This window comes from Diceros bicornis, chromosome 6, assembly GCF_020826845.1.
Source record: "Diceros bicornis minor isolate mBicDic1 chromosome 6, mDicBic1.mat.cur, whole genome shotgun sequence".
In the NCBI taxonomy this organism is placed as follows: Eukaryota; Metazoa; Chordata; class Mammalia; order Perissodactyla; family Rhinocerotidae; genus Diceros; species Diceros bicornis.
Window position 1 is genome coordinate 65,288,607 of NC_080745.1, and position 26,971 is coordinate 65,315,577.

General features: G+C 42.5%; 1 protein-coding gene across 8 annotated transcripts in view; it reads right to left on the reverse strand.

The window, feature by feature from the left end:
• DNMBP (dynamin binding protein) overlaps positions 1-26,971 on the reverse strand; it is a 107,686-nt gene that overhangs the window by 21,549 nt on the left and 59,166 nt on the right. Inside the window, exon 1 of one of the 8 annotated variants that reach the window (XM_058543751.1) lies at positions 16,860-18,717. The exons of 4 other annotated variants lie outside the window; for them this stretch is intronic. In XM_058543751.1, the coding sequence (XP_058399734.1) occupies positions 16,860-18,024 (1,165 nt within the window). In that variant the 5' untranslated portion in view covers positions 18,025-18,717. 3 more of the 8 variants (XM_058543755.1, XM_058543753.1, XM_058543754.1) reach the window with 3 other exon arrangements.

Below are 26,971 nucleotides of genomic sequence, written 5' to 3' on the forward strand. Positions count from 1 at the left end.
CCAAAAATCTTCCCCACTGCCCCTTTTCTAAGAATTTAGGAATTTCAATGTTTAAAAAGTGCAACCCAGATTTTGGTTTCTAAAAACCATTCTCCCCTAAAAGGAATCAGAGCTCTTTGGGCAGGGAACGTACAGATGAGCCTGAAATATCTTATGGCAGAAAGTAAGGAAACGCTCAACAAAGTGATGGGAGCATGTCAAAGGGCACAGAGGTGGCTTGAAGGGGCTCCCATTGGCCAAATCTGGTACAATTTGAGTATCAAAATAAATAAGCACAGCAATGGATTATAATCTATTGAATAAAATAAGAATCCATGAGCTCATATTGATAATATATAAGTACATAAATAAATGGGGGAGAAGAGAAAGCCCTTTCTTACAGTAGAATGTCAACTAATAAAAATAACGGAGTTAGAAAATCAATATTTTGCAACCATCAGAATAAAAGTTGGGTCAGCCACAAACAATCAATGGATGATTCTGGTGTTGGTAGTGGGGTCTGATGATGATCAGGATATCTGCATAGTTTTGAATTAGTTATTACAAACTACTTATTAATGATAAAAATAGAAAAGTGACTACATAGCAGAGAAACAGATAATACCATAACTCAGCGATCAAAATTAACTGTCAGGTCTGGAAACAACACAATCTCCCTTACGTAGACTCCTAGTCAAAAATGAATAATCTGTAATGAATCTTGAGGAAACACGAGACAAACCTAAATTGAGGATTTGGACTCTTAAAAATGTCATGTTATGGAAGACAAAGAAAGCCTGAGGGAGAGTTCTCAATTAAAGATAACTGAAGAGATGACAAATACATGAAATGTGTGATTCTGAACCGGATGCTGACCTGGGGAAAAAAATTGCTCCAAAGGACATTACTAGTACAACTGATGAAATTGGGATATAGACTGCAGGTTAGATAAACGATTAAATCAATTTAAAATTTCCTGAAATGGCAAATCTATTGTGGTCATGTATGAGAATATCCATGTTCAAACAAAATACACACTGAAGCTTACTAAGGAGCACGATACATGCAACCTACTCTCAAATAGTTCAGAAAATGAGAGAATGAAAACAAAAACATGGCAAAATGTTAAATACTGGTGAATTTGAATAAAGGATATACACGAGGATCTTTGTACTATTGCAATTTTCTGGAAATTTGATATTATTCAAAATAAAAATTAAAAAGACGTAATGGAAAAGTATGGTTCTTGAACTTTTTTTGGTAGAATGAACAACAAAATTTCAAGCATAACTCTTATTTCATCAGTGTTAAATTATGACGCTAAAGTAATTGTAGCATATGTAAAATTTATTTTCAATGGCCTTGTTTTAAATTTTCTCTGCCATTTCAAAGCTACAGAATCTCAGTCTCATATATGGTTTCCTAAGTGGCAAGTTGAGAAGAGAAACTCATTTTTAATACAGGACTAAAAAGCTCTGGAAAGGGAGACCATTTATCGAACTCCCACCATGTGCCAGGCACTTTACATATTATGGCCCTGAACTCATTTAATATTCACACTCAAACTTGGAAGTAGTATTATTACTCCCATTTAGTAGATGAGAAGACCTAGACTTTGAGAGGCTGCCCAACTTGTCCCAGCTTACGTAGTGAGTAGATGGTAGTTCTGGAATTTGAATCTAAATGTATTTAAATCCAAAGCCTGTCCACTGAATCCCGCACCATTTTGCCTCCCTAGCCTGGAATCTCAACTAGAAAACATCAGGGGCTTATTTGCTTCAAAGCTTAAAAATTTCCTGGAAACGATTCTCTCCTGGGAATCAGTTCTATTAATTATAATAGTCAAAAGCATAAAATACCAGCAAACACTCATCAATCAGAAGCCAGCAACCTACATTAAGAGAATCAACTGGATTTTTATTTATACTGAGAGAGAGAGGGAAAAAAACTATCAGCATGCCTTTTTTTCTACAGGTGGACTTATAAACTCGATTAACTCTTAAGAAAACAAAACCACAACAGTGTAGCGTGATTAAAAACCCCTGCCGGGTATTTTCGCTAAACTGCAGTTTCCTGGGCACCACTCCTGAGATTCTGAGTCAGCAAATCCGGGTAGCGCCCAGGTATATGCAATTAACAAAGTCCTAGGTGTTTCTGAGATGCAGGTGACCTTCAGGCTCCACACATATTAATTAATACTCAGATTAAGTCCAACTAGAAATATCTGGCTGTAATTACTCCAAACGTGAAACTGGTTTTCCACTATTCCAAATATAGTCTAAGAAAAAAGTTAGATCTAAGACTTCAGCGTCTGGGACAACTCAGTGAGAGCAGGCAGCCTCCGCCCTCCGCCGGCTGCCCTTCTTGCTCCTCCTCCACTCTTTAGCTGGGGAGCCCCCGGGAAAGTCCATTTTTACCACAAGCCCTCAATTGCCTCATCTGTAAAATGAGAATAAAAATTCCTGCTTTGCACAGTTGCTTAGGGAATTAAAGTAACAACACAAGTCAGACCTTTTCCCACCATGGGACAGAAAATGCTGTGGGCACCAGGGTAAGGTAAAATGCACCAAGTAGAAAATGCTCCTTTCAGATAACATAACATTCTACTTTTCTATTAAAAAAAAAAAAAAAAAAAACGGGATGAGGAAGCCCATGGAGGAAGTTGTAGCCCAGGACCAGCCTAGCAATAAAACGTGCAGCCAGCTCCCACTTTCTCTGCAGGATGGCCCTGGAGGCAGTAAGGAGCTGGGCCTGACTGCACAAATCTAGTTTCTGTGATAAAACAACTAGTGGTGGGTTTCTTTCTTTTGCTCCCCTCTGCATCCCACCTTCCACCCCAGTCCCCACTCCACCCCTTCTCGAGATATCCCACCCCTTCAGGTTAGCGCATTATCAGACTCAGTTCTCAGTGTCCTAAGGAAGAGATGCAGTTAACCCAGAACTTCCCAGAACAACTCTAACACCCACACTTTAAAGTAGAGCTGAAGAGAAAAGCCACTCACTTCTTCCCTTGCCTCAGAAAGCTGACTGTCTTGCGTGGGGAAAATCTTTGAATTCCCGGTTTGGTCCCAAGCTGCAATGCAGCGAGAAGGAGGCTGACTGTTCTACCTGCTGTTGTGCCGGCTCCAGAGACCCCAGGAGGTACTTGCAGCGCCAAAACTCTGGTGCGGGCGTACATGTGGGTCGAAGGGTAAGCAGGCAGCGTAGAATCTTCCCAGGGCTCTGGAATGCTCCACAAACCCCTAAAATCCTTTGAATAGGGTCGGCATTTCCCCCAGGCTTTTCCATATTTACATATGAATCGCCCCAAGTCCCCCAGGCTATCACAGCAGGGTCAGCTCTAAAGGATGGAGCTGGAATCCTCTGCTCACTGGACTGAGATGTAGAAGGGCGGGCTTGCTTTGCTCAAGCTCAACACCTGTCCTTAGCTTTCCCTTCTTGGTCCTAAAACAGTCACAATTTTAGTTCAGGAGTTTTTAATCCAAGAGTATCTCTTACATTTCCTATCCCCTGCTAAGCGTTGTTTTCTGGGATGCTCTTTTTAAGGAAGAATTCTGAAGGCCCACCCATCTCTCACGATAAGAGGCAAAGCTGCAAAGCGGCCAGCATTTGTCCATTTGTCTGCCCCGGGGCCTCTCCCTCTGCGGTCCCTCCCTGCGGTCCCTCTCCCCGGCCGGGCGCAGCCCTCATTTTCTCTGGGGCTTTGCAGAACCGGACCTCCCACTTTAGGGACCTCACCCTAAAGCCCTCAGAATGCAGCAGATCTCAGCTGGCTACTCCCAGGACAGCAGGAACAGCCAAGTAATTCACGGGGCTGGGAGCCCGGCTCACAGCTCACGAACATTTCTTTCCACTTTATAAGAAACCGAGGGAAAGAAAGCTGCAGAATATGCCATTTTTGTTTAAAAAAAAGAGAGAGAGAGAAAAGAAAGGAAAACCCCCTATATATTTCCATATATTCATACAATACGTAAGTGCACAGAAAAAGGTCTGGAAGGAGAACACACCAAACTCATCAGAGAATTTGCCTCAGGGAGGGAACTGGGATTTGGGGTAGAAGCTCAATGGGGACTTGAGCTGAATCAGCACTTTTTAATCTCACAAGAATATATTAATATATTGCCAGTAATTTAAGACAAACTGTCCTGCTGTCTCAGACAATCTCTACTGGTGAAATTTTAAGCAATCTGAGAGATGACTACTTTTACCCTTTACCCTGCCAACTCCTTCTAAAATCGCCCGTTACCTTGTGAGGCCTTACTGGCTGGTAAACTGGGGCGCTGCTGCTTCCCTCCACCATCAGGTGGAGCTCCCTTCAGATTTAAACAGTTTTATTTATTTATTTATTTATTTATTTATTTTTTTGTGAGGAAGATCAGCCCTGAGCTAACATTCATGCTAATCCTCCTCTTTTTGCTGAGGAAGACCGTCTCTGAGCTAACATCTATTGCCAATCCTCCTTTTTTTTTTCCCCCAAAGCCCCAGTAGATAGTTGTATGTCATAGCTGCACATCCTTCTAGTTGCTGTATGTGGGACGCCGCCTCAGCATGGCCGGAGAAGCGGCGCGTTGGTGCGCACCCGGATCCAAACCCGGGGCCGCCAGTAGCAGAGCGCACACACTTAACCGCTAAGCCATGGGGCCTACCCTCCCTTCAGCTTTAAATGTTACTTTAACAAATATTTATACGGCACTTACTATGTGTGTCAAGCACTGTTCTACGCACTTTACAAGTATTAGTTTATTTACTCCTCATAATGACCCTTCTACCGCCCCCATTTTACTGATGAGGGACCAAGAGAAATTCAGTAACTGGCCCAGTCTGTGGAAGCTGGGCCAGCTGGGGTTGGAGCCCACATTGGCTCCACAGTCTGTGCTCTTGACCCATAGCTATTCTGCTATTCTGCCTCCAGTCCTTTTCCCAGGCAGATCATGTGAGTTGTGACCTGGAACTCTACTTGCGGGTTTTGGGGGCTCCCTCATAGCCAATGATAGTGCAATTCTAAAGCACAACTTAACCTCTGGGGAGCCACAGTTTACCCACGATTAAGACTGTGAGGGGTATGGCCCTGGGGCACAAGCGGTTAAGTGCACGCGCTCCACTGCGGTGGCCGGGGGTCCCCCGGTTCGGATCCCAGGCGGGCACTGACACACTGCTTGTCAAGCCATGCTGTGGTGACATCCCATATAAAGTGGAGGAAGATGGGCATGGATGTTAGCCCAGGGCCAGTCTTCCTCAGCAAAACGAGGAGGACTGGCAGATGTTAGCTCAGGGCCAATCTTCCTCACAAAAAAAAAAAAATAGACTGTGAACAATTATGTATTTAAGTATGAGTGTGTATGTTCATACGATTATAGCTATAAAAACCCGCTCAGTATAATGTAAATAAGCCCTAGACAGAACCAAATCTAGTAGTGTCATACAAAGTAAATAGTCAATAGTATGCCAGATAATTTATGGCAGAAATTATGTGAAAGGAAGGGAAAGCCCTATTTTGTCATGTCTTTTGGTGGATCTTTCTGACTTACACATTGATCATCTTACTGAGGGAAGGGGAGAGCCCCCTTCATGAAACCTCAGTTCCTTCCTGGTACCCTGAGAAACCTGGCATGCAAAGGCATAGGGCAGTAAGTAAAAACCTTTAATACTTTCTCCACTTCTTAAAAAAGAGGAGGCAAACATTTTAACCCAGGAGTCTACTTTTAGGAATTTATTCTATGTAAATAACTGGACAGGTGCACAAAGATGTACAAATAGAGATGTTCATCAATGCATGAAGAAAATTTGGAAACAACCTTAACGAAATTTCTACCAAAAGGGGCCTCATTAAGTGACAAAGAACAATAAAGTGGAAAAAAGAACATTTGCTTTAAAATGAAAATATTGTAATACTCACTCTCAATTACCCTGTTAATCCATTTCAAATTCTTTCTTCACTTTTCAATAATCTGAGGTTTCTTTCCTGACCTAATGCCTCTAAATTGAAGAAAACAGGTAATAGAACACTGTTGAAATAACGATTTGCTAGTCTAATGAAAACAAAACCACAACCGCCTGCTTAGCAATCTATCTAGAAAACGCTGTGAGGAAGCGATCTTTGTAAATTTGCGCATCTTCTCACCAGGCCCAACAGGAGGACTCATAATCCTGGTTTTCCTTGTTACCACATCGCTGCAGCCAGCCCACCCAGCCCCCACCACTTCGTTTCCTTTACATTACTTCTATCTGGAGAAAGTTTATCCTGCTCAATGTGAAACTGTCAGCAGTGTGGTCCCTGGCGTTTCTGCAGGGCTCACAGCAGACTATTCCTGGATCACCAGGAGGAATCTATTACATTTAGGTCCTAAATCTCAACAGCAACAGAAGAAACTTTCCCTGTGGCTTTTGCTCAGTAACTACCCCGCCTGTTTTGGCTGGTCGCCTCCAGCACAATCCCTGCTGGGAGAGTTTCCACCTCGGAAAACCTAGCTCAGAGCTTCCCATTCCCGCTTCGTCTTCCAGGCTGTTAGAAGAACGGGTCAAGTACCCAAAGTCCAAGAGTCTGCAGCTTCTGATGCTGCCAGATCGCGAGTTTCATACTATGATCCACTGAAACACCAGTTTTGAACCCTCACCAAACACACACAAATCCTAGAGAGGTATGCCCTTGGTGTGCTTAAAATGGTGAGGTTCTTCTTAGTTAATCTTTAGGCAGCAGAAGTGAAATAATCAAGACGGCAAAGATAGTTTTCACAAAATAATTAGAAATAAATTATTACTATTTAATAAGCAAATTTTTATTATAGTCAGCCAACAAAACTTGACCTGAAAAGCTTTATTTTCTAAACAGACACACCTCTGACGTTATATTTACCGAGTGTCTTGAGGGAAGGCAGGATTGCTCTCCTTTTACGAATGAGGAAATGGGCACAAAGGAATGAAATGACTTGCCTGAGACCACACGGCTAACGACGCTGCGTATTCAAAACCAGCATCCCACGCCAGTCTTTCCATTAAATGTCAAGGGCTGTTCTGGGTTGTATGTCTTTTTCGATATGAGCACGGCCATTTCCTGCCTTATATTTCCATTTTTACTAATAACACAAGTGATGTTTCAAAATTTGCTCATTTACATGATCCTCTGGCTATTTTTCTATCCAACTCTATAAAACCAGACTTTCTTCAGCTTCCGTGAGATACTTTACTTTCTATTCCTTCCACTTGCCTTCATACCATTTTATGTATCTTTTACGACTGTGTACAAAAAAAATCAGTTGATCTGAATGATAACCCTGTTCAAAGTACTAATTACAAAAATGTGTGACTATTGACTAGCGAGCTACCAGGCAGAGTGCTAGGAGAGGAGGCACAGGTACAAAGAGATAGAATGCCAAGCTTTCTTCAGTCCAGGCAAGACACGTCATCTGTCTGCTGGTCCGGAACAGCAAATCGAGTGGGGTTAAACCAGATGGTCTTTAAAGTTATTTCCATTTGAATTCATGAATCCAGTTAAACAGGCAAAACACAAATTCATGAAACAAAAGAATAATATAAAATAGAATGAACTTAAGTGTTAAGTGTTTTGGTTATATTTATTTAAAATGGTGAACCCTGGGGCCGACCGGGTGGTGCAGTGGTTAAGTGCGTGGGCTCTGCTTTGGCTGCCCAGGGTCCGCAGGTTCGGATCCCCAGTGCGTACTGACGCATCGCTTGTTACGCCATGCTGTGGCGGCACCCCATATAAAGTAGAGGAAGATGGGCACAGATGTTAGCCCACCGCCCATCTTCCTCAAGAAAAAAGGGGAGGATTGGCATAGGATGTCAGCTCAGGGCTAGTCCTCTTCACGAAAAAAAAAAAAAAAAAGACGGTGAACCCAGTCTCTCAAAATAAGGATTATTTTCAAGTGTGATCCAATATTTTGATGGTAAAATCTGATTAAACCTAGGATATCGATCAGTACTATCTTACTTTCTAGCTGAAACATGGAAAAAAATAAAACCTCAATATGAGGGAACATAAATTGGGTTTTCCCTGGGACCCCAGCATACATGCTGTACAAACTTAAAGGAGCTGTTGGCACCCCGATGGTGACTCTGTTCCCCTGGTTTCCATTTCTAGGAACATGTGTGGAGCTGCTTCTAGATCTTGAGAGGGCAGCAGGTGTGGTGAATAAAGCACTCGGACTCCAAGTCAAAAGACCTGGGATCCAGCCCTCCTCCCCTACCTGTGTGATCTTGGACATGTTATATAACCTCTCTGGGCCGTTGTGTATAACAAAGCAGTTGGGCCTCTTTGGTCACTTCCAGGCTCTAAAATCTTACGTCATTTCCCACTCTGTTACTTCACTTACTCCTCTCAATTCGGTACAATCACACAAGCCTCTAGCTAGTTCCACAAGGAGTGTCACTTACTGTGTGAGGCCTGGTTGGACTCACCTAGGCAGTTGGTCACTTCCTCTCGACGAGCCCAGAGGACTGGGCACTTGCTGCTGTCATGGAACCTAGCACGACACACCTGAAGTATTTGCTTCCTTATTATTCCTTGAACGTGCCCAGCCCAGCTTGTCTCTGTGCCCTCCTGCTCACCTACTGTCCTCTAAGCCCAGCTAGATGAAGGCTTCTCTAGTCCCTGGATTACTCTTTTCTCTAAACTTCACTTCTCAAGTAACAATACAAAATAATACTTATTATTTATCTTTAGATGTACGTGCCCTCAAATAGAATATTTCATTTGACAACAAACATTCCTTGAGCACCTATTATACGCTAAAGATTATATAAGGGTCTGCAAACACCACCTTTCTGCCATCATGGAGCTTCAACTCCACTGGACTTTTCTGCACACCTAACATGTACCTAACCTACAGTAATTAGCGCAGCAACCCGCACTTAATAAATGGCAGCAATTATTATTACTTAGAGTACCCTAAGCATTGCTCTGCTACGGTTGTGATGGAAAACACTACACAAAGATTTTAAAAAATCATTAAATATCCTAACTTTTGTTTGCCTTAGCTACTTAGCTGCCACACCTAGTTAGAATTTAGGACCTCAGCACTGGGTAAATCAGGTTTCAATCTTCCTCTGAGGCGGGGCAGAGGCTGGAGAGCAGAGGAAACTGAATTCCCTATCTCCAAATCACTGAGGGAAGAGCTACAGGAATTCTATAATATTTTTTGTCTAATTGCTGTAAAGTCAGCGGTTAAGTGGAAGCATCTTGATATTTCAGTAGATGCTAAGATGCACATTCTTTCATATTTTAACATATTGGAAAGCAATTGTGTTTTCCAATTAATAGCATGTTAATTAAAGTCTTTTAGTCTAATTAGAAGTCTCCTTTCTTTCTAATGGTACATAAAATTGTTCAGTGTCTTACAATAGATCGTGTTTTAGAGTCAATGAAATGCAATATATTTCATCTGCTTTGTCTCCTCTCAGCTTATGAATAGAATAAAGGAGTTTCTTGAGACCTTGGAAGGAGCTCCACGATCTAGGATCTAGCCCTGCCTTCTGCTGTGGAGCCATGTATACAAACGTGTATCTTTCCACCAGAAATGACGGTGCATTGGCACTGTTAAACCACTATAACTTGACAGCCTGATGTTTATGCACAGTGAGGACACTTAGTGGTTTCTCAGGAAATATCGAATTAGAAAACTCGGTGGTGTCAGGGTGTGTGTGTTAGGTTTCTGAGCCCCCACCTTGACTTTCCATTGAAGACGAGGCCTTCAGTGGTACTGCCAGTTAGGGGCTTTGATTCACCCCTCCTCCCGCTGCATCCATTAACATCCTCAGGTCCACACGAGAGATGATGCCCTAGAAGACTGCCTCTTGCTATCCTACCTCAATTTCTTGCCTTTTCTTGATATCTTTTTGCCCTTACCTGGGATCTCCCCAGACCAATATTCCTCTATTGTTGATGAAACATGATATAAAAATAATTTAGGTAATGGCTTGTGGAGAAAATTGATAGCGTAGCTTCTTGAGAATACAACTCATGGTCCCAATAGGCAAGGTCTTTGAGTTGGATGCGAGTCTGCCAGATTCAGTCACTCTGATCTCAGAAGAAGAGTGCCTTATTTTCTCTAATGCTTCAATCATCTCCCAACTCTTGAAGAAAAACGTCCCTACATTTATTTCCTTTTGCCTCCACGTATTCACTCTTTGCCTCTCCTTTGCCTCCTACACACCCATCTATCTTCAAACAAACACTGACACCCTGACTTTAACAAGTAAATACATGAGAGAGAGAGAGCAGGAAGGGAGGGAGGGAGGGAGCTGGGGGGACAACCCCCCAAAATAAAAATAGTAAATAGATGAAAACTGTTCAACTTTGTGCTTCCCTCAGCTATCATCACATCTCTTTGATTCTTTTCTCAAAAGGTCTTGAAAGAATGGCCTTCATGCCCTCCCTCCATGACCTCATCCCCTATCTAAATCCTTTGCAATTAATTCTGTATCATCACTATTCTAGTAACTTTTGAGTCAACAAGTAACCTCCTCAATAAATCCAATGGCATTATCCTTGATTTCCCCGTGGCATGTGAAAGTGTTGGCCATTCTCTCTTACTTTAAATTCTCTGGTTTTCTTCTGCCCTCTTCAAATGTTCTGGCCCCATCCCTCTCACTGGCCTCCCTCCTCCTCCTGCCCCCAGGCTGAGAGCATCTCCTAGGCCTGCTCTTTTCCCCAGTTGTTCCTTTCCTCAAGAAGTCAGCTACTCACAGTTTTAGTGATTACGCCTAAGGGGATGACTCACCATGTGCAGGTCAGCTCTGACTTCTTCCTCACATTCTGGTCCACACTCCCATCTGGTTTCTAAGATTTCAATACTCTAGTTCTTCCCCACACTGTATTCCTCTTTGTCACCACAACTCTGTATAATTGCTCATACAGTTTCCCCAATCAGGAATCTTCCGCTTCTCTCTAACTCAACCCCACTACTCCTTAAGCTTTAGCTCAAGTTCAAACATCTTCCTAAAGCCTTTTCCAATTACTTAAGTAAACACTGAGCTTTCCCCCTTCTGATTGTCCATAGTATTTACTGTCTATGCTCTATACTTCTGTACTTTATTTAATTATTCATAGTTTTACATTTTGTCTCTTCAACTGATCTGTAAACTTCTGTGTGTAGGGGGAGGCATCCTTCTTTGGATACCCCCAATGCTTGGTACAGTGCTAAGTAGAAACACTAGTTAATAAATACTTGTTGAACTGCATTCAAAGGGGATGTAGGATCTATGCGCTGGTGTAATGACGAGTGATGATGATGACAGTACCTCATGTTTACTTAGCATTAACTATCTGCCAAGGTCTACTGCACTATTTTAAGTGCTTGTATGTCTATAAACTCACTTAATCCTCATAATACTATCATATAGGTACATTATCTGGTTTTATTGATGAGGAAACTGTGGCACAGAGAGATTAAATAATTTACACAGGGTTACAAAGGTAGTAGGGCCAAGGTGGGGGAAGGTATCTAATAATTCCCCTTATAGCACTTACAAAATTATTTTTAGGGGCCGGCCTGGTGGTATAGTGGTTAAGTTCCACACGGCTCTGCTTTGGTGGCCTGGGTTCACAGGTTCAGATGCTGGGAGTGGACCTGCATCACTCGTCAAGCCATGCTGTGGCGGCAACCCACATACAGAGTAGAGCAAAGACTGGCACAGATGTTAGTTCAGGGCCAATCTTCCTCACCAAAAAAATTATTTTTGAATTATTTATGTTTATATTACTTGTTTTTATGTTTTATATGTTTATATTCTGTTCAAGTTCAAATTCTGTGAGTTCCTAAAGGCAGGCACAAGTCTTACTCATCTTCTCCAGTGTCTCAATAAGGACACAACTGGTATTCGGGGCAGGACAATTCTTCATGTGTAGCATGGTCCTACACACAGAAGACATTTAGTGTCCCTGGTCCTTGCCTTCTAAATGCAAGTAGTCCCCCGCACCCTGCCATTGTGACAACCAAAAGATACTTCAACCACTTCCAAATGCCACTAGTCTGGGCTAGCCAAGCCCCAGAATGCCTGCCACCTCCAGAGCCCACTACATACCAGTAATCGGCACCAGCAGTAGTCCCTGCAGCTATGGCCCCAGCCTTCGCCACTGCCATTTGGACCATGGATGTGTATCTAGTCAATGAATGGTTGATTCATATGAGGAGGCCTAAATAAAAAACTCAAGCTGAGTCAATTATACTCACTCTCCTGGGAATCTGAATTAAGAAATATCAGGCAGATCAGACAGGAACAGAAGCAGAAGCTGCAAGAATGCCCCAAGGCTGTGTTGGGACAACCGTGGTGTAAAGAGGGAGTAGAAACTATGAGTAAATAGAAAGTGTTGGTCTGAAGTAAGAGGAGACCAAAGCAGAAGTTCAGAGAAAAGCAAAAATGTCATGAGGAAGCTGGCCCTGAAAGAGAGAGACAGTGAACAGCCAGTCCATAGGATACCTGGCTTCAGCCCACTTGCACTGGAATAATAGTCTTTTCCCTCCTCAGGATCTCAAGGTAATCTTTGTCTCACTAGAATGTAACACAGTGTTTGGTACGCAATAGATTTCTGTTAGATAAAAATACATGAATGGCTCATGTTTACTATAACAGAATGGAATTAGACAAGAGGTGCAAAAGGTGCTCTGAAAATTGTACAGCATGTAAATTGAAGGGGTACCACTGCTACCACGACAGATGATGAAACCCCACCATTCACTTGCTGGCCGTTAGTTACTGCCCAGTTAACTCTCACGAGTACCCCTGTCTCTCGAGTGTCAGAGATCTCCTGGCATCTGCTATACCCGTGGCTTGTAACCAGCATATGAAATCAACCAGAATAAAAAGCTAGTGTCTTGGATTGACTGGCAGATATTTTATTCCAGTAGTGTGAATGCAGACTGCAGCTACAGAGATATCATGTTCACATACTTACAATGCAAAGACCATCAGGGTCCTAAAAACTCTGAACTCTATGTAACACTGGCAAAAGTGCCTCTAAATCTATGCAGGTTTTTCTTATCTTGGGAGAAAAAATACAACAGAAGATCTTCCTAGATTCTGCTGCTCCACTGCAATTACTGTCCAAACTTTTAAGGAACTGCTTTTACATCCTCATCACCACTTCCCTCCTAAACTCCCTGTAACATGCTTTGTGCCTCTGTTGCTTCCATTGCTCACCCCACCTACCTCAGTCCATGTCCTCTCATATCTCTGCTGCGTGTAACACAGTTGTGCCCCCTCCATTTGAAGCCCCTCCTCTGGCTCCCCTAACACAATACTTTTCTGCTCCTCTAAGTTCATTTATGCAGAATGAACCTAGAGCTGCGCTTCTGGCTTCAGCTGTAGTGATGCAGTGACACCACTGGTCTGGGCATCAAGAGATCCAGATTCTATTCCCGATCTAAGGATTGACCAGTTAGTTTCCTTGGACACACATTTCGACTTCTCTGAGCTTTCTCTCTCTTTAAATGAGTGGGTTGGATTTAAGTGTTTTTCAAACATTTTTTACTGTGACCCACACTTTATACTTACACTGTGAGTCAGCATATACATACAGACACTACATATACACACACACACTCACACATACAGAAGTGCTTTACCACATGAGATGTGCTATGAAATTTTCCATTCACTTCTACTTTATTTTTCAGAAATGCTAGTTGTAACCCACTAAATAGACTTCAAGACCCAATCATGGGTGGTTATCCACTATTTATAAAACACTGGACTTGTTGATATGTCAAGTTCCTTCTAGTAATAAAATAGGAGGATTCTGTGAGGTAGTCTTCAACCTAAACCTTTAGCCTTAACTCTCACCTGAATTCCAGTTTCATATTTCTCTCTGTAAGAGTTCTTCACTTAGATACCTTAATATAACTGAAATTAACCCAGTTAACATGGAGTTTGAAACACCAAGTCCCCTTCCCATCATAACCGTTTATGTTACTAGCAAGTGCAAAACCTTAGAGCTGACTTTTGGTCTAGTAATGGGAGCGTAGCTTACATTGCACTAACCTCCCTATTGATAACTTAGCAACTCTGGACAAGATACTTTTAAAAACAACTATGTGAAGGCATTGGAAAGCAACCCAACGCAGGCAGAAACTGAAGCGGATATGACTCAAAAAAAAGGGAAGCAAACTATGCAAGATCCATATTTATCTGATTTTTCCGCTGAAGGCAATTCCTAGTCTTTTAGCACGGGGGTGGGAGGGGATAAAGCAAACAGTGAAAGCCACTAAGTGGCAATCTTATTGGGCTGAAGAGTCAAGGTGCAAGTGTGGGGCTCTGAAGGGTTAGATATTAAGGGGGAACTCCTGGAAGAGAGGAAGCCATAGAGAGGACGGCCCCAAAATTCGCATAGAAACTCCCCTCAAATCCTTGAACTGTGCATGCGGGCAATAAGACTCCAGGGAACCCAGCGGAAAGCAGTAACAGCCGGAGGCCAAAGAGCCCGGCAGATATTCACAATTATCTGGGACTGGGAACACAAAGTTTGAAATTTCAGTCCCTCCAAGTTAGGAGGTTCAATAAATACTTCCAGTTTCCCCCTGAAACTTCAGAAGAGCCGCACCTTAGGAATAAGGCCCACCTCCCAGGACTAGGGGCCACACCCGAGGACTAAGGGCAAAACCATAACAGACCTGCCCTAACAACATCTAAGATGGAGGCTTCCACAGGAGAATGAACTGATAAGGCAGCTGAGGGAAACGGCAAATCAGGGAAGAATGACTGGGTTTCTAGTTTGGGAAACAGGCTGGGAGCAGCCACTAAACTGGCTTTGTTTCTCAGATGGAGTTGGGGAGGGTGAGGAAGAATGGGAGAGGAGGAAGGGATGGGGTCTTCCACCTGGATAATTACTCCTGCCAACACAGGGTCTGAGGGCAGATGTCCAATGGGGGGTCAATCTGGACCTCAGGAGAGAGGGGACCAAACAGTGACAGTCTGGTGGGGCAACTTGTGAGGAGTAGGGGGAGGTGGGTGGATAAAAGACAAATCATAATTTGTGAGACCTACTATGTTCCAGACGTGTGCTTAAATGTTTTATTTGTATTATCTCACTATGAGACAGGTATTATTACCTTCCTTTTACAAATATGGAAGCAAAAGCTCAGAGAGGTTAAGAAACTTGTCTAAAAGTTCCACTACTAGTAAACGGTGGAGCTGAGATGCGAACTCAAGGCAGAAGACGGGCTCCAACGCTTGTTCCCGGTCTGTAATTGCATGTCATGACTGTAATGTTCAGGAAGGGGAGTGATACATGCCCCATGAGACAGCCAGCAAAGAATGCTGGGAAGCAAAACGATTTCTAGCGCGGACTAAGATTTTTGTTACAGGCCAATGAGGATATTAGCAGTATAAAAAGGGATGTCGACTGAGCTAAATATGAACATACTGTCAAGTCCTCAAATATAAAGAAAGAGAGTCGTAAAAATGGAAATGATAGCAAGTGGAACTGAGCTGGTTTCAGAGAGATCATAGGGCATATTACAACACTCCAGAGAGAAGGGGTTGACTTGTGCTAAGTCAAACAGAATAAACACATTGATTACAGTTAGGAAGCTTAATACAGTAAGGAACTAAGGATAGTAAGCAAAGTTCATCTAAGGAACAGATGTGGGGGGAAGGAATAGGAACAATGCAAAAACCAACACAAGGAATCACAGAATCAGACTTTTTTTTTGAGCCAGAAGGAATTTAGAAGTCATCCAATCCCTATCATTTCAGAGTTAAAAGGCACCTAGAAAAAAATGGCTCGCTGCTAAATACTTCAGCCTCCCAACTAAAGCCAGGTTTGGTTTCATTTTTATTGTTATAAATGCAGGTAGAAAGCCTGCTTTGTCCAAAATGGTGCCCTGGAAATTTAAGTCAAGTCAAGTCTATGTTGGAAGACCCAGAATAAACCACTGGCACTTCCAGGATCACACCAGGGACTGATCTTTTCAGTCTTTGTTGGCCCCCACCACAAATCTAACCAGTGAGCATCTTGTGAAGGAGAACTAGACAAAAAATTTCCCACTTAGGAGGAAGGTGTGAGATGGATTTTTCCAGATCGTTCACATTTTCTGACTCTAATCCCTGGACTCCCCTAAGTTGGCCAAAACCAGAAAGTCTGCTTGGCATGAGGATAACATATAATAAAAATAAAGGTTTAACAGGGGGTTCAGTAATTATAAAAACGATGACAGCAAAACAATAAATAAACCTAGTTCATTTCAAACAACTGGAGAAGACAAACTGGCAAGAGAGAAATAACCTCTACATGATAAAAGACTCTTACTATCCCCATTTTACAGACAACTTATTAAGGCTCAGTGAGATGAAGTAATTTGAATACCTAACATGTACAAAGCACCATGAAGAATATAAATAATCTTCTGAATTCCACAAGAGTTTTGGTGCTTATCATTCACTTAAGATTCCTGAATGTGAAGGAATGAACAATCTATAAAACAAGTCAAGTCTTCCTTTCCACTAATGTCTAAAAAAGTGTACGGATTGAGAGAAAGAACACACTAGGAAAATAAATTTTTGCTTGGTGCCCTGATAATGAACTTGCCATTCCCATAAGACAAATAAAAATATTAAAGTAAGAATGGAAAGATATTTGGGATTAGAGGCCCCTGACCAAACCAAGAAAGGTAAAGGAAAGTTCCCATGAGAACACTGTCTGATTCTGAAAGCCATATTACGCATTTATGCCCCATACATGCTCTTGCTCTGTAAAGTGCCTCCCCAAGGAATTAAGTCTCTAAGGTTGCTTTCACTCAAGATACACTTAATAAGAACTTTGGAGGCCAGGTTCCTTCAGTACACAAGTGTTCCTGGTTCCTGGTAAAACCACCCCTTTAATCTCTATTCACAGTTTATCCTTCTAAGAAGGCTGGCTGAGTTCATACCTTGGGTTCTCTTCCTGTTTTGCACAAATTCTGAGCGTCTCAGGGTGCTGGGTGCTGTGCGGCGGAGGCAACTATTCCTTTTCCAAGTCTCTGGGCGATTTAATTTTCTCTCCTCCTCTAAATGCCAGGTACTCTTCTCTAATGAAGGGCCCTGAGGAACGCCACAACGTTCTCCTGGGTCTCCCCTAGTCCACTGATGCTGCAGACCATCCGGGTTACTCTCGCTGCTCCCAAGTGCCATCCTCCCGGGTTTGTCAAGCCCATTATAGTCCACACTCTTCATTTGACGGAGAGAACCTGTGCCTCTGTGATTCTGAAATTTATACTCCCAGTTTGCAAAGAGAGTATCAGAGCCTGTATATTCTGTCTCAAAATTACTCTGATCCATGGCATGAGTCTTTGCTTTGGGATAGATTTTATCATTTTGATAAACATTCCTGTCCCCTTCATAGTATTTGATAAATTCCTTAACTTCATTGACACCATTCAAATCTGGAAAATCCATAGACTGACCATTAGTATAATTTTCAGGAACATGATATAAATCATTGAGGTCTCTATAATAAAAATTAGTTTCTTTACAATCCTCAAGATTATAATTAAAATTCCTGTGGCCTATGTGACAGTTTTGAGGTTCACCAAAATTCCCCAAAGAATCATCTAAACCCTGGTAGCCAGTACACTGTTCAGTTTCTTCGGAGTCCTCAGTATTATAATTCAGATTCTTATGATCTATGTAGTCATTCATCTCCCGGCATCTGCCAGTTTTCCAGGTTACATCTGGGCTTCCTGTAAGCAAATCATCCTTAGTCCCAGGGCTCAGATTCCCATAATCTACATTTTCTGAATTCCTATAACCATCTCTTCCTTGAGTCACACTTCCGTGGTACAAACAGTCCTTTCCATTTTCCCTCACTTCCTCATAGTCCGTGTAGCTTGGTTCACTCTGCTCAAAATCCCAGTATCCGCAGTGCCTTTTTCTGTAGGGCCGATTCCGCCCCCTGGTCTGGTATCTGGAATCCAAGTCACCTTCTCTGTGAAGTCCATCCAGCACCGTAGGGTCCCCCTTCTGTAGACTCCTGCAGTCTTCATACTCCCAGCTGGAGCCCCAGTGCCCTTTCTTCTCCGCTTCTCTTTTCTTTCTAATGTCTTGGGTTTCACACATACTCAGTGTGCTGGAAGACACAAGTTTTGCTGCACTCTTCCATGGGCCTGGGTCGGGCTGAAATGTGGACAGGTGCGGTTTAGCCTAAGGCTCTATCTGTCCTTAAAACGTCTCCCAAGCACTCAGACACTCTTCTTGCTACTCCGGTTGGAGCCGGAGAGATGTGGAGTTATTTCGACCTCAGGATCCAATCAGTGAGCTGCTATATCTTTCCCCACAGAGGCCGGAAGATAATTAGTAACTAGTGTTCATGTGATTGGAGTTGGCAGTTTGTTTGGTGTTTCCCTCAAGCTGGTCAAACTGGCTTGGCTGCTTTATGTGCTGAAGGTAGAAGCATTCTGCTGCTCGAAAGGTTTTGCAGAAAAAGCAGTGTGAAAGAGAAACAGCCCCCTTTACAAGCCTGAGGTAAGATCATATATCAGTCTCATCTGCCCCTTTAATCCTTTAGTAATCAACCAGGGGTAGAAATAAATGCTCTCACATGCAGCTCAAACTGGACCTCCATTCCCCATCTCCCAAGGCCAGCTTTCTAATCCTTGGACACCTGAAACTCTTCGGGACTCCCTTCCCTTTACTTTGAGGCAGAACTCTTCCTCCTTTGAGAGCTCTACTTGTACAGGATTCAGGTTACCAGTCAGTACACACTCAAATCACAAGCCTTTCAAGCTCCTTCCTGCAGACACGTTGGACGTGCCACTGAAGGAAGAAAAAGCACTTCCTTTTACTCTGATCTGGTGTACGGGTAATCTTATAGTGTAAAAACTCTTCCCCAGAAGAACACAGTTATGTCTGCTTTCACACTGCCCTTGATACGTGTCGTGCCAGAGAAGCATCAAAACCATTCCTTTCCTAAATAGATAGATGGGAACATCTATCTCATAGAGTATATTTAGGAACTGGAGAATGAGGCTAGATATCAGAAAGGTAGGTATAAAAATACCATTTTGAATTCAAACATTAGAGAGAGAGCTATTAAATGTGAAGCATTGTGGAAGAGAAAAAGATGAACAAGTTAGTCCCTGCCTCTTACAATGCAGGAGCAATACACTATAAAGGAAGATCTAACATGGTAAGTGCTTAACAAACACAAACAGCAACGGCGACAAAGCAAAGTCCCTGGTGGGGCAACTGAAGGTTTTTTGGAAGTGGTGGCATTTGAACAGTGCCTTCAAGCATAAGCAGGAATTCCACAGACTTTCTACATATGGAGAACTAGGAAATGGGGAACAGTTTGAAGAACATAATATGTGGGAAAAGTACTAAGAGATAAGGCTGGAGAGGTCGGTTGGGGCAGATCCCAAGGGACCTGAATGCTATTTATTTTATTCAATGCATTATGAAGAGTCGCTGCAGGTCTCTGAGCAGGTGAGTAACATGCTAAGAGACAGGCTTTAGTAAGATTACTCTTTCAGCTGTCTGGTCAGCTATCCGATGTCCAGGAATGATTCCCTGAACTTGTATCTAAGCCCTATTTGTGAAATAATATTAAGAACCCCAAGGAGACCAGGGTTATATGCTTGGTCAATAATTAGATGTTTCCTCTTGGGTAAACCACTTATCCTCTCTGGGACTCAACTGACCCATCTATAAAATGAGGCAGTCGGCCTCAATGATGTCCCCAATTCCTTCAGTTTTAAAAATCCGAGGAATTTCCTCACAACTTCTTTTTCCTTTCCTCAAATACCCAATGTGCTATTATGCACCTTTTGGATTCTCTACTAATAGTTACGGAATAGTACGGAATAATACGGAATAGTTGAATCTCTAGATTGTCAAATCCTATGATTTTCATGCAAAGTTTTTTGTTCATTTGTTCTGCTCCCTTACACTTTCCAAACCAACAGCAGTAGGAGCAACTCCCCTGGCAGCTTCCACGCTGTCAGTGTCTATCATGTGCCATGATCACGGCTGAGGCTAGGAAATTGATGTAAATTTTTTTTGATCGTCACTATTCTGCAAGGAGAGTCTTGTATTATCCTTATTTTACCACAGATAAAGAAAGAACCTCTGAGAGTCTGAATTACCTGCCCAAGATCATATAAACTAGCACAAGGTAGGGAGACAATTTGAACCCAGGTCTGTTTGACTTCATGGCAATAGACTAAGAGGAGTATCTCAGAACATAGTAAAACAATTTCCCTCAAACCAAGTAAACTCTATCTCAGTGTAATTCAGAGGTGGACCACCCCTGAGGCAAGTTTGCACACACCCCTGCCCCCCTGCCAACACTGCCACTCCCTGTCTCCAGTCCTGGCCTACTTCCACCTGCCACAGTGCTGTTCCCCACCACCCAACCTCAATGACCACCGAGACCTGCACAGTAACAGAGAGACTGTCCACGACCGACAGACTCGATGATCTAAAACCTATTGCCTGAACCCAAGAAAGACTGTGATTTGGTTCACCAAGCCAACATCATTTGGGAGGACAGCTTTCACCATGAGTTATACAGAGTGACAGAATAATAGAAAGCACATGAGACCAGGAATTAGGACATCTAGCTTCTAGTTCAATTTCTGCTAATTACTGGTTTGTAGATACGCTAAACTTCTCCAGCTGTCAGTTTTCATATGTGTGAAATGGGAAATTAATGCTTTCTCTGCCACTTTAAATCTAAAATTCTATGATCTTACTTATTTCTAAGTAAAGATTATATATAAGTAAGCATTTATCTTTCCCTCACTGTCATGGAAAACAAAATTCCCTTTAGCAACTTAGTATCTTCGATAAAGCTGGCATGATTAGAAACACACCTAGTCAATCAACCAAGAGAAGAGATAAAAGAGAGGATAAATTAGAGGTAAGAAGGATACTAGTTATAAAAACTTCCAGAAGAGGTTAAAAGCTAACGCTAAGGGGCCAGCTTGGTGGTGTAGTGGTTAAGTTCACGCGCTCTGCTTCGGCAGCCCGGGGTTCACGGGTTTGGATCCTGGGCACTGACCTACACAACGCTCATCAAACCATGCTGTGGCAGCATCCCACATATAAAGTGGAGGAAGATTGGCACAGATGTTAGCTTAGGGCCAATCTTCCTCACCAAAAAAAAAAAAAAAAGCTAAAGCTAAAAGAAACAATCTGTGGATAAGTGGAGAGTGAATAGCTAGTTATAATATGGGGCTCCCACTCCCCCACTCTCCTTTTCTTTTTTTTTTTTTTTTTGAGGAAGATTGGCCATGTGCTAACATCTGTTGCCAATCTTCCTCTTTTTTCTTTTTTCTCCCCAAAGCCCCAGTACCTATGTACTAGTTGTGTATCATAGTTGTAGCTCTTCTACATGGGACGCTGCCTCAGCATGGCTTGATGAGTGGTGAGTAGGTCCGCGCTCAGGATCCGAACCAGTGAACCCCAGGCCGCCGGACTGGAATGTGTGAACTTAACTGCTGCGCCACTGGGCCAGCCCCCCACTCTCCTTTTCTGAGTCCTATTGCCTTTAGAGCATTCAAGATATAGTTTGCATAAAGAAGTGAACTGCCTCAGCTTTACCTCCATATTACTATGACCCAGAACTAATCAAAAGCTGTGAAGGGGTTGCTATTTTCATGGGATAAATACGTATGCAAAAAATGTGGCCTCAGGGAAAGGAGAGAATAACTTTTCTACTTTTCTCAATCCTAGCATCCCTGGTGGACTACAATCTTGTAGATAGTCATCCCTCTCTGCAGCTCTCCCTGTCATGACACAACAGTCACATTCCACCAGCTCTTTTCAAAAGCCTTAAGCAGCACTCCATCCGGATGTTTGTTATTTGTTACTAGAGGGTGGGTGATCCACTATAATGACCACCTGTGCGACTCCCAGAGTGGACGGAAATACTGCTGTACATCATGCTAGAAGTGAAGATGGGGCAGCAGGATTTGGAGAGAGAGAAAAGGAGAAGGTAGAGGAAAGGTAAAAGAAGAAAAGGGAGGAGATAGTAAAAAAAAAAAAACCCCAGCAAGAAGAATTCACTAAACTTTTGTTAATGTCTCTTAACTGCCCATGTCGTTCCTCCAGTCTGATGATCAACTGCTCCTCACTTTCTTAGATTCTGCCCTAGTGACACTCTCTGATTCCCGTAGTTCTTGCTATTTTCCAGAGCACCATGCAAATATCCCTCTCATCTTACCTGTTACTTTATTATACTTGTTTATCTCCTTTTATCATACTGAAAGTTCCTTGAGGGCAAAGACTATGGCTAACTTATCTTCCAATCTCCAACACAGCTCTGTCCATGGGGTACATAGTAGTACTTGCATGTTTAATGAGTTGATGCTTGTAACATTTACGGAGTACATGCTAGATGCTAGGAAGAGGGCAGTACCGCTTAGAGATTAAGAGTACAGGCTTTGGAGCCTTGGGTTTGAATACTGACTTTGCCACTCACTAGCTGTTATATAATCCTGGGGAAGTTCCTTAAGCTCTCTAAGCCTGTTTCTTCACCTTTTCACTATCAAATCTACCATCCTACCTGCATCTGTACCCATAGGCTCTCCCTTCCCCGGTAAAATGGAGGGAGGAAGTGTCTCTGCTCTGATAACAGGCCAATCTCTCTGTGGGTTCACTGGCTCCCACTCCCTCCTGACCCCTCGAAGGCTTTGTTCCAGCAATTAAGCTCTCCCTCTCCTGCTTCCTCAATGTGTCCGCTCTAGTGGATCAGTCTCACACACCCACGAACATGTGGTAATGTTTCCCATCTTACAAAGAACTTCTGTTGGCCCCTCAACCCAATGCCCCCTCCAGCTACTACCTCACTTCTCTGCTTTCCTTTATAGCAAAATCCTGTGAAAGACTTGAGTAAGCCAAATACTCAATGCCTCTATTTCCTTACCTCTCACTCTACCTTTTATCCACTCCCCTAAGACTTTCGTCCCTTCATCACTGCTTTACTGAAACTACTCTTGATAGGGTCACCAAATCTGATGGTCATTTCTGAGACTTCATCTTACTTGGCCTCCCAGCAGATTTTTGACAGTGACTTTCTATTTCCTGAAACTCATCCTTCACTTGACTTTCCTTAACTTGACTGGCTGCTCCTTCTCCTTTGCTAGTTCATCTCTCTTGTCGTCCACACTCCTAAACATTGGCGTGCCCCAGGGCTTCTCCTATATACCCAATTACCTAGCACATAGGAGGAATTCAAGAAATATTGATATGACTAGGAATGTGATTTCCACTCTTATTCAGGCCTCTCAGCCTAAGGGTTAATTAGAAGGAGTTGTAAAGAAGACCTATCATTATGGCTAAAGTTACTCACAGGATGTCAACGCTGCTACAACCTCTGGTTGTGTGGAAAAGGGGTCTGGAAATGAGAGAGAAGAAAGACACCAAAGATCTAACAGTAAGTTCCCCAATAGAGGAAAAGACTAAGCACTAATAAAAAGAGACTAGAATGGGGCAAGCCCGGTGGTATAGTGGTTAAGTTTGCGTGCTCCGCTTTGGCGGCCTGGGGTTTGCAGATTCAGATCCCAGAGGTGGACCTACGCACCGCTTACCAAGCCATGCTGTGGCAGGCATCCCACATATAAAGTAGAGGAAGACTGGCACGGATGTTAGCCCAGGGCCAATCTTCTTCACAAAGAAAAAAAAGAGAGAGACAAGTGACTGGGAGAAGGAAAGGCAGACACAAAGAGAAAAGAATCTGTAAAAGGAAATAAAGACTGGAATACAGGAAAATAAAAGATGTTTGGGGGGAAATCTGATATACTCTCAAGGCTACAAATGTTCTAAGTGGGACAAGGCTGTGAGAAGTATTTAAGATGTTTTAGAGCTTAAACCATATGATGAACCTAAAGGGTTATAGTATGAGGTAGGTGAGGGTTCAAATAGAGAAATTGGAACTGCAAGCAGCTTAGGGATGTTACTAGCATGAATGGGTAAACGTTCTGGAAACTTGAGTAACTTCATTATAAGCTAGCAGTCAAAAGTATATCTGTGAGGAAGGATTAAATATTTAAAAAATAGATATCAATACATACATACATGCTCTTAAATCCACAGATACATGCAATCTAGCAAATAGTTTTCAACAGAAGAGAGTACTAAAAATGTTATGACTGGCATAAATTATTTTGGAAGTAAGTTGGCAAAAGTGAGTTGGGATCCCTCTTCCTTGAGCACCTGTAGAAGTATCTGACTTTTTCAAGTGTTGCTTCCTACCCCCCCGTCTCAGAGATCAAGCAGCTCCTCCATAAGTCGAGACACACGGACATTACAGTGTGGCACAGTGAAAAAGCGCAATGAAACAGACCTCAATTTGAATCCCAGCCCTCCCACTTACGAACTGTGAGACTTTGGGCAAATCCCGGTGTTCTCATCTGTCAAATGCAGATGTTTTTGGGGATTAGAAAAAAATGTATAAAAGTCTGTAGCACACTGTTTGACAAGTAATAAATGCTCCGTGAATTACAGTTACTGTCACTATCCTACTCTTTCAGTTCCCGTCGTCCAGACAGCTCATGGTGAAGCTCGGTCCCTGGGCCTCTTCTCTTTTTCTCTACTTTTTTTTTTTTAAGCAATCTCATTAAATGTCATGGCTTTAAATAATGTCTATGTGCTGTCAAAATTTATTTGTCCCAAATTTATGTCTCCAGCTCTAACCTTTCCCTTGAACTCAGGGCCTATGTATATCAAATTGCCTAATCAATGCTTGTACATGGATATCTTATGGGCAACTCGACATAATCAAAACAGAGCTCTCGACCTCTGCCCTGTCCCACTTCCTCCAACAATCAGATCTCCTGCAGTCTTCACCATTCATTGAGAAATTACTGGCAACTCTAATCATTCCGGCTGATCAACCTCAAGATCATCTGTAACTTTTCTCATTCTCTTACACCCCACATCCAATCCATCAGCAAGCCCTACTGGCTCTAACTCAAAATATAGCCAGTACTGAGCCCTTCTCATTACCTCCCCTCTACCATCCTGGTCCAAGCTGCCATCATCTCTTGCCTGGATCACTACAGTAGCCTCCCAACTGGTCTCTCTGCCTCTGCCTTTGTGTCTCTTCTGTCTATTCTCAACACTGCAGTCAGAGTGACTCTGTAAAGTTGTTAATCAGATCATATCACGCCCCTGCTCAAAACCTTCCTGTGGCTTCTCGTCTACAAAGCCCATGCCTTTGCTCTAGCTGAACTGGCCTCCTTGCCATTCCTCAAACACCAGGCACACTGTTGTACTTGCTGTCCTATCTGCCTGGAACGATTTCCCCCACCCCCAAAAATGGCTTGGCTGGCTTTCTACAGTCATTCAGATATTCACTCAAATGTCACTTTCCTCATTCCATAGATTCTTTTGCCTTTTAATACATATTCATATTTTTACTTATGTACTGTTTCTCTCTCCCCATGAGGGCAGAGATCACTGCTCTAACTCCAGAGCACTGCACAGAATACAGCAGGAGCTCAATTCTATTTGTTGAATAAATGCCCCAGGGTTTTTAGTCTTTTGGGTCTTGCTATATCTGGTAAGGTAGAAGTGAAGGAGGCTGCCACTCAAGTAGGGGTGTGGTGGCATGAATGCTTGCGCTGGAGGGGTCCCATGCTACCAGGAGACATGTACTGAAGCCTCAGTGAAATCTGAAACCGATACTTGAAGTCCCTGGATCTATTCCAGTTTCTCTACCTCTTTGCCCGGAGCTAAGGGTGAGGAAACTTTCCCAAAGCCATACTACAAACTGCTAAGAATAGTAGTGATTCACAGGTTAATCATAACTAAGTTAACCATTCCAAGCTACATTTCTTGACATACATTAAACCATGTATCCTAAAAGGAAAACTAGTTTCTGTGCTGAATTAACACAGACTGTTGATATAGGCTCTGACTATGGTTGCGGCTATATACGGAGATAAAATCCATTAGAAATAACTGAGCTAACTTTTACTGAGACAACATCCTGAACCAGATGGTACGCAAGTCAAGGGTACTTGGTTTTTTTTTACGTACTGATAAACTAGAAAGAAAGATTATTATTTCTTTTACATAAACTTTTATCAACTTGAAAGACCACACCATGTTTTGGCTATTTAACTCTATTTTTACTAGTTTTGAGAAAGAATTCTTATACCCGAAGCATTCCAAGGAGTCTTCAGAATAACTAATTGCTTCTCTATGTAGAAAACTATACTTTCAAATTTAAAAAATCTGTCTAGGATATTATGCATCACTTTAGTATAAAGATGTTATTGTCCTGCATCAGTAATTCTCCAACTTATCAATCTAATGGCTCTCTTTACTGGGCCTTAGATCTCACCCAATATCTTGCTGAAAATGTTACTTTCCTAAAAAACATACTCTGATTTGATTTGCAATAGTCATTTCAAATTCAAATTAAAAACTACCCTGAGAGTCTCTGGTCAATTTTCATCTTGGCATTACCTTAAAGGGAAGAGACAAGTTTAGGGGCAAAGTTCCTGGTGTGGAAGAGGCTGACTCACTTGTGGTTGACCACCCCACTGCACTGACTGAGAACAATGGAGACCTAGCCCACAGAGAAAGTAACTATGGCCGTGATTCAAGGGCAGCAAGACACACAGTGTGATTAAATACGAAGGTTAATATCAGTACAGTCACTAGAGTTTCAAAGATACACAAATATGAATGATACTATGACTATGTCCTTCTTATTAATCAATGTGTAGCCAGTGCCTGGTTCATAGTATCTGCTCGAGAAATATTTGCTGAGTAAAGAAATGAATGCACAACCCTGACCATTGCTCAAATTCAGGCATGTGAACCTCTCCTCAAGATAGAAAAGGAGCATGATATGCTAAAATGAGATTCTCTCAGGGCTACAGTATGTAGTCCTCATCAAGGCTTCCAAAAGTAACATGTACTGGCAAATCTGAAAGTCTGTGGACTAACCTTGAATGTTAACACTGCTTCAGAGCCAGCCAATTATCAGATTTGAAGCTACTGTGTTATAGATATGGAACGAACATTAATTAGCAACTCATTTGACCAGAAGCTC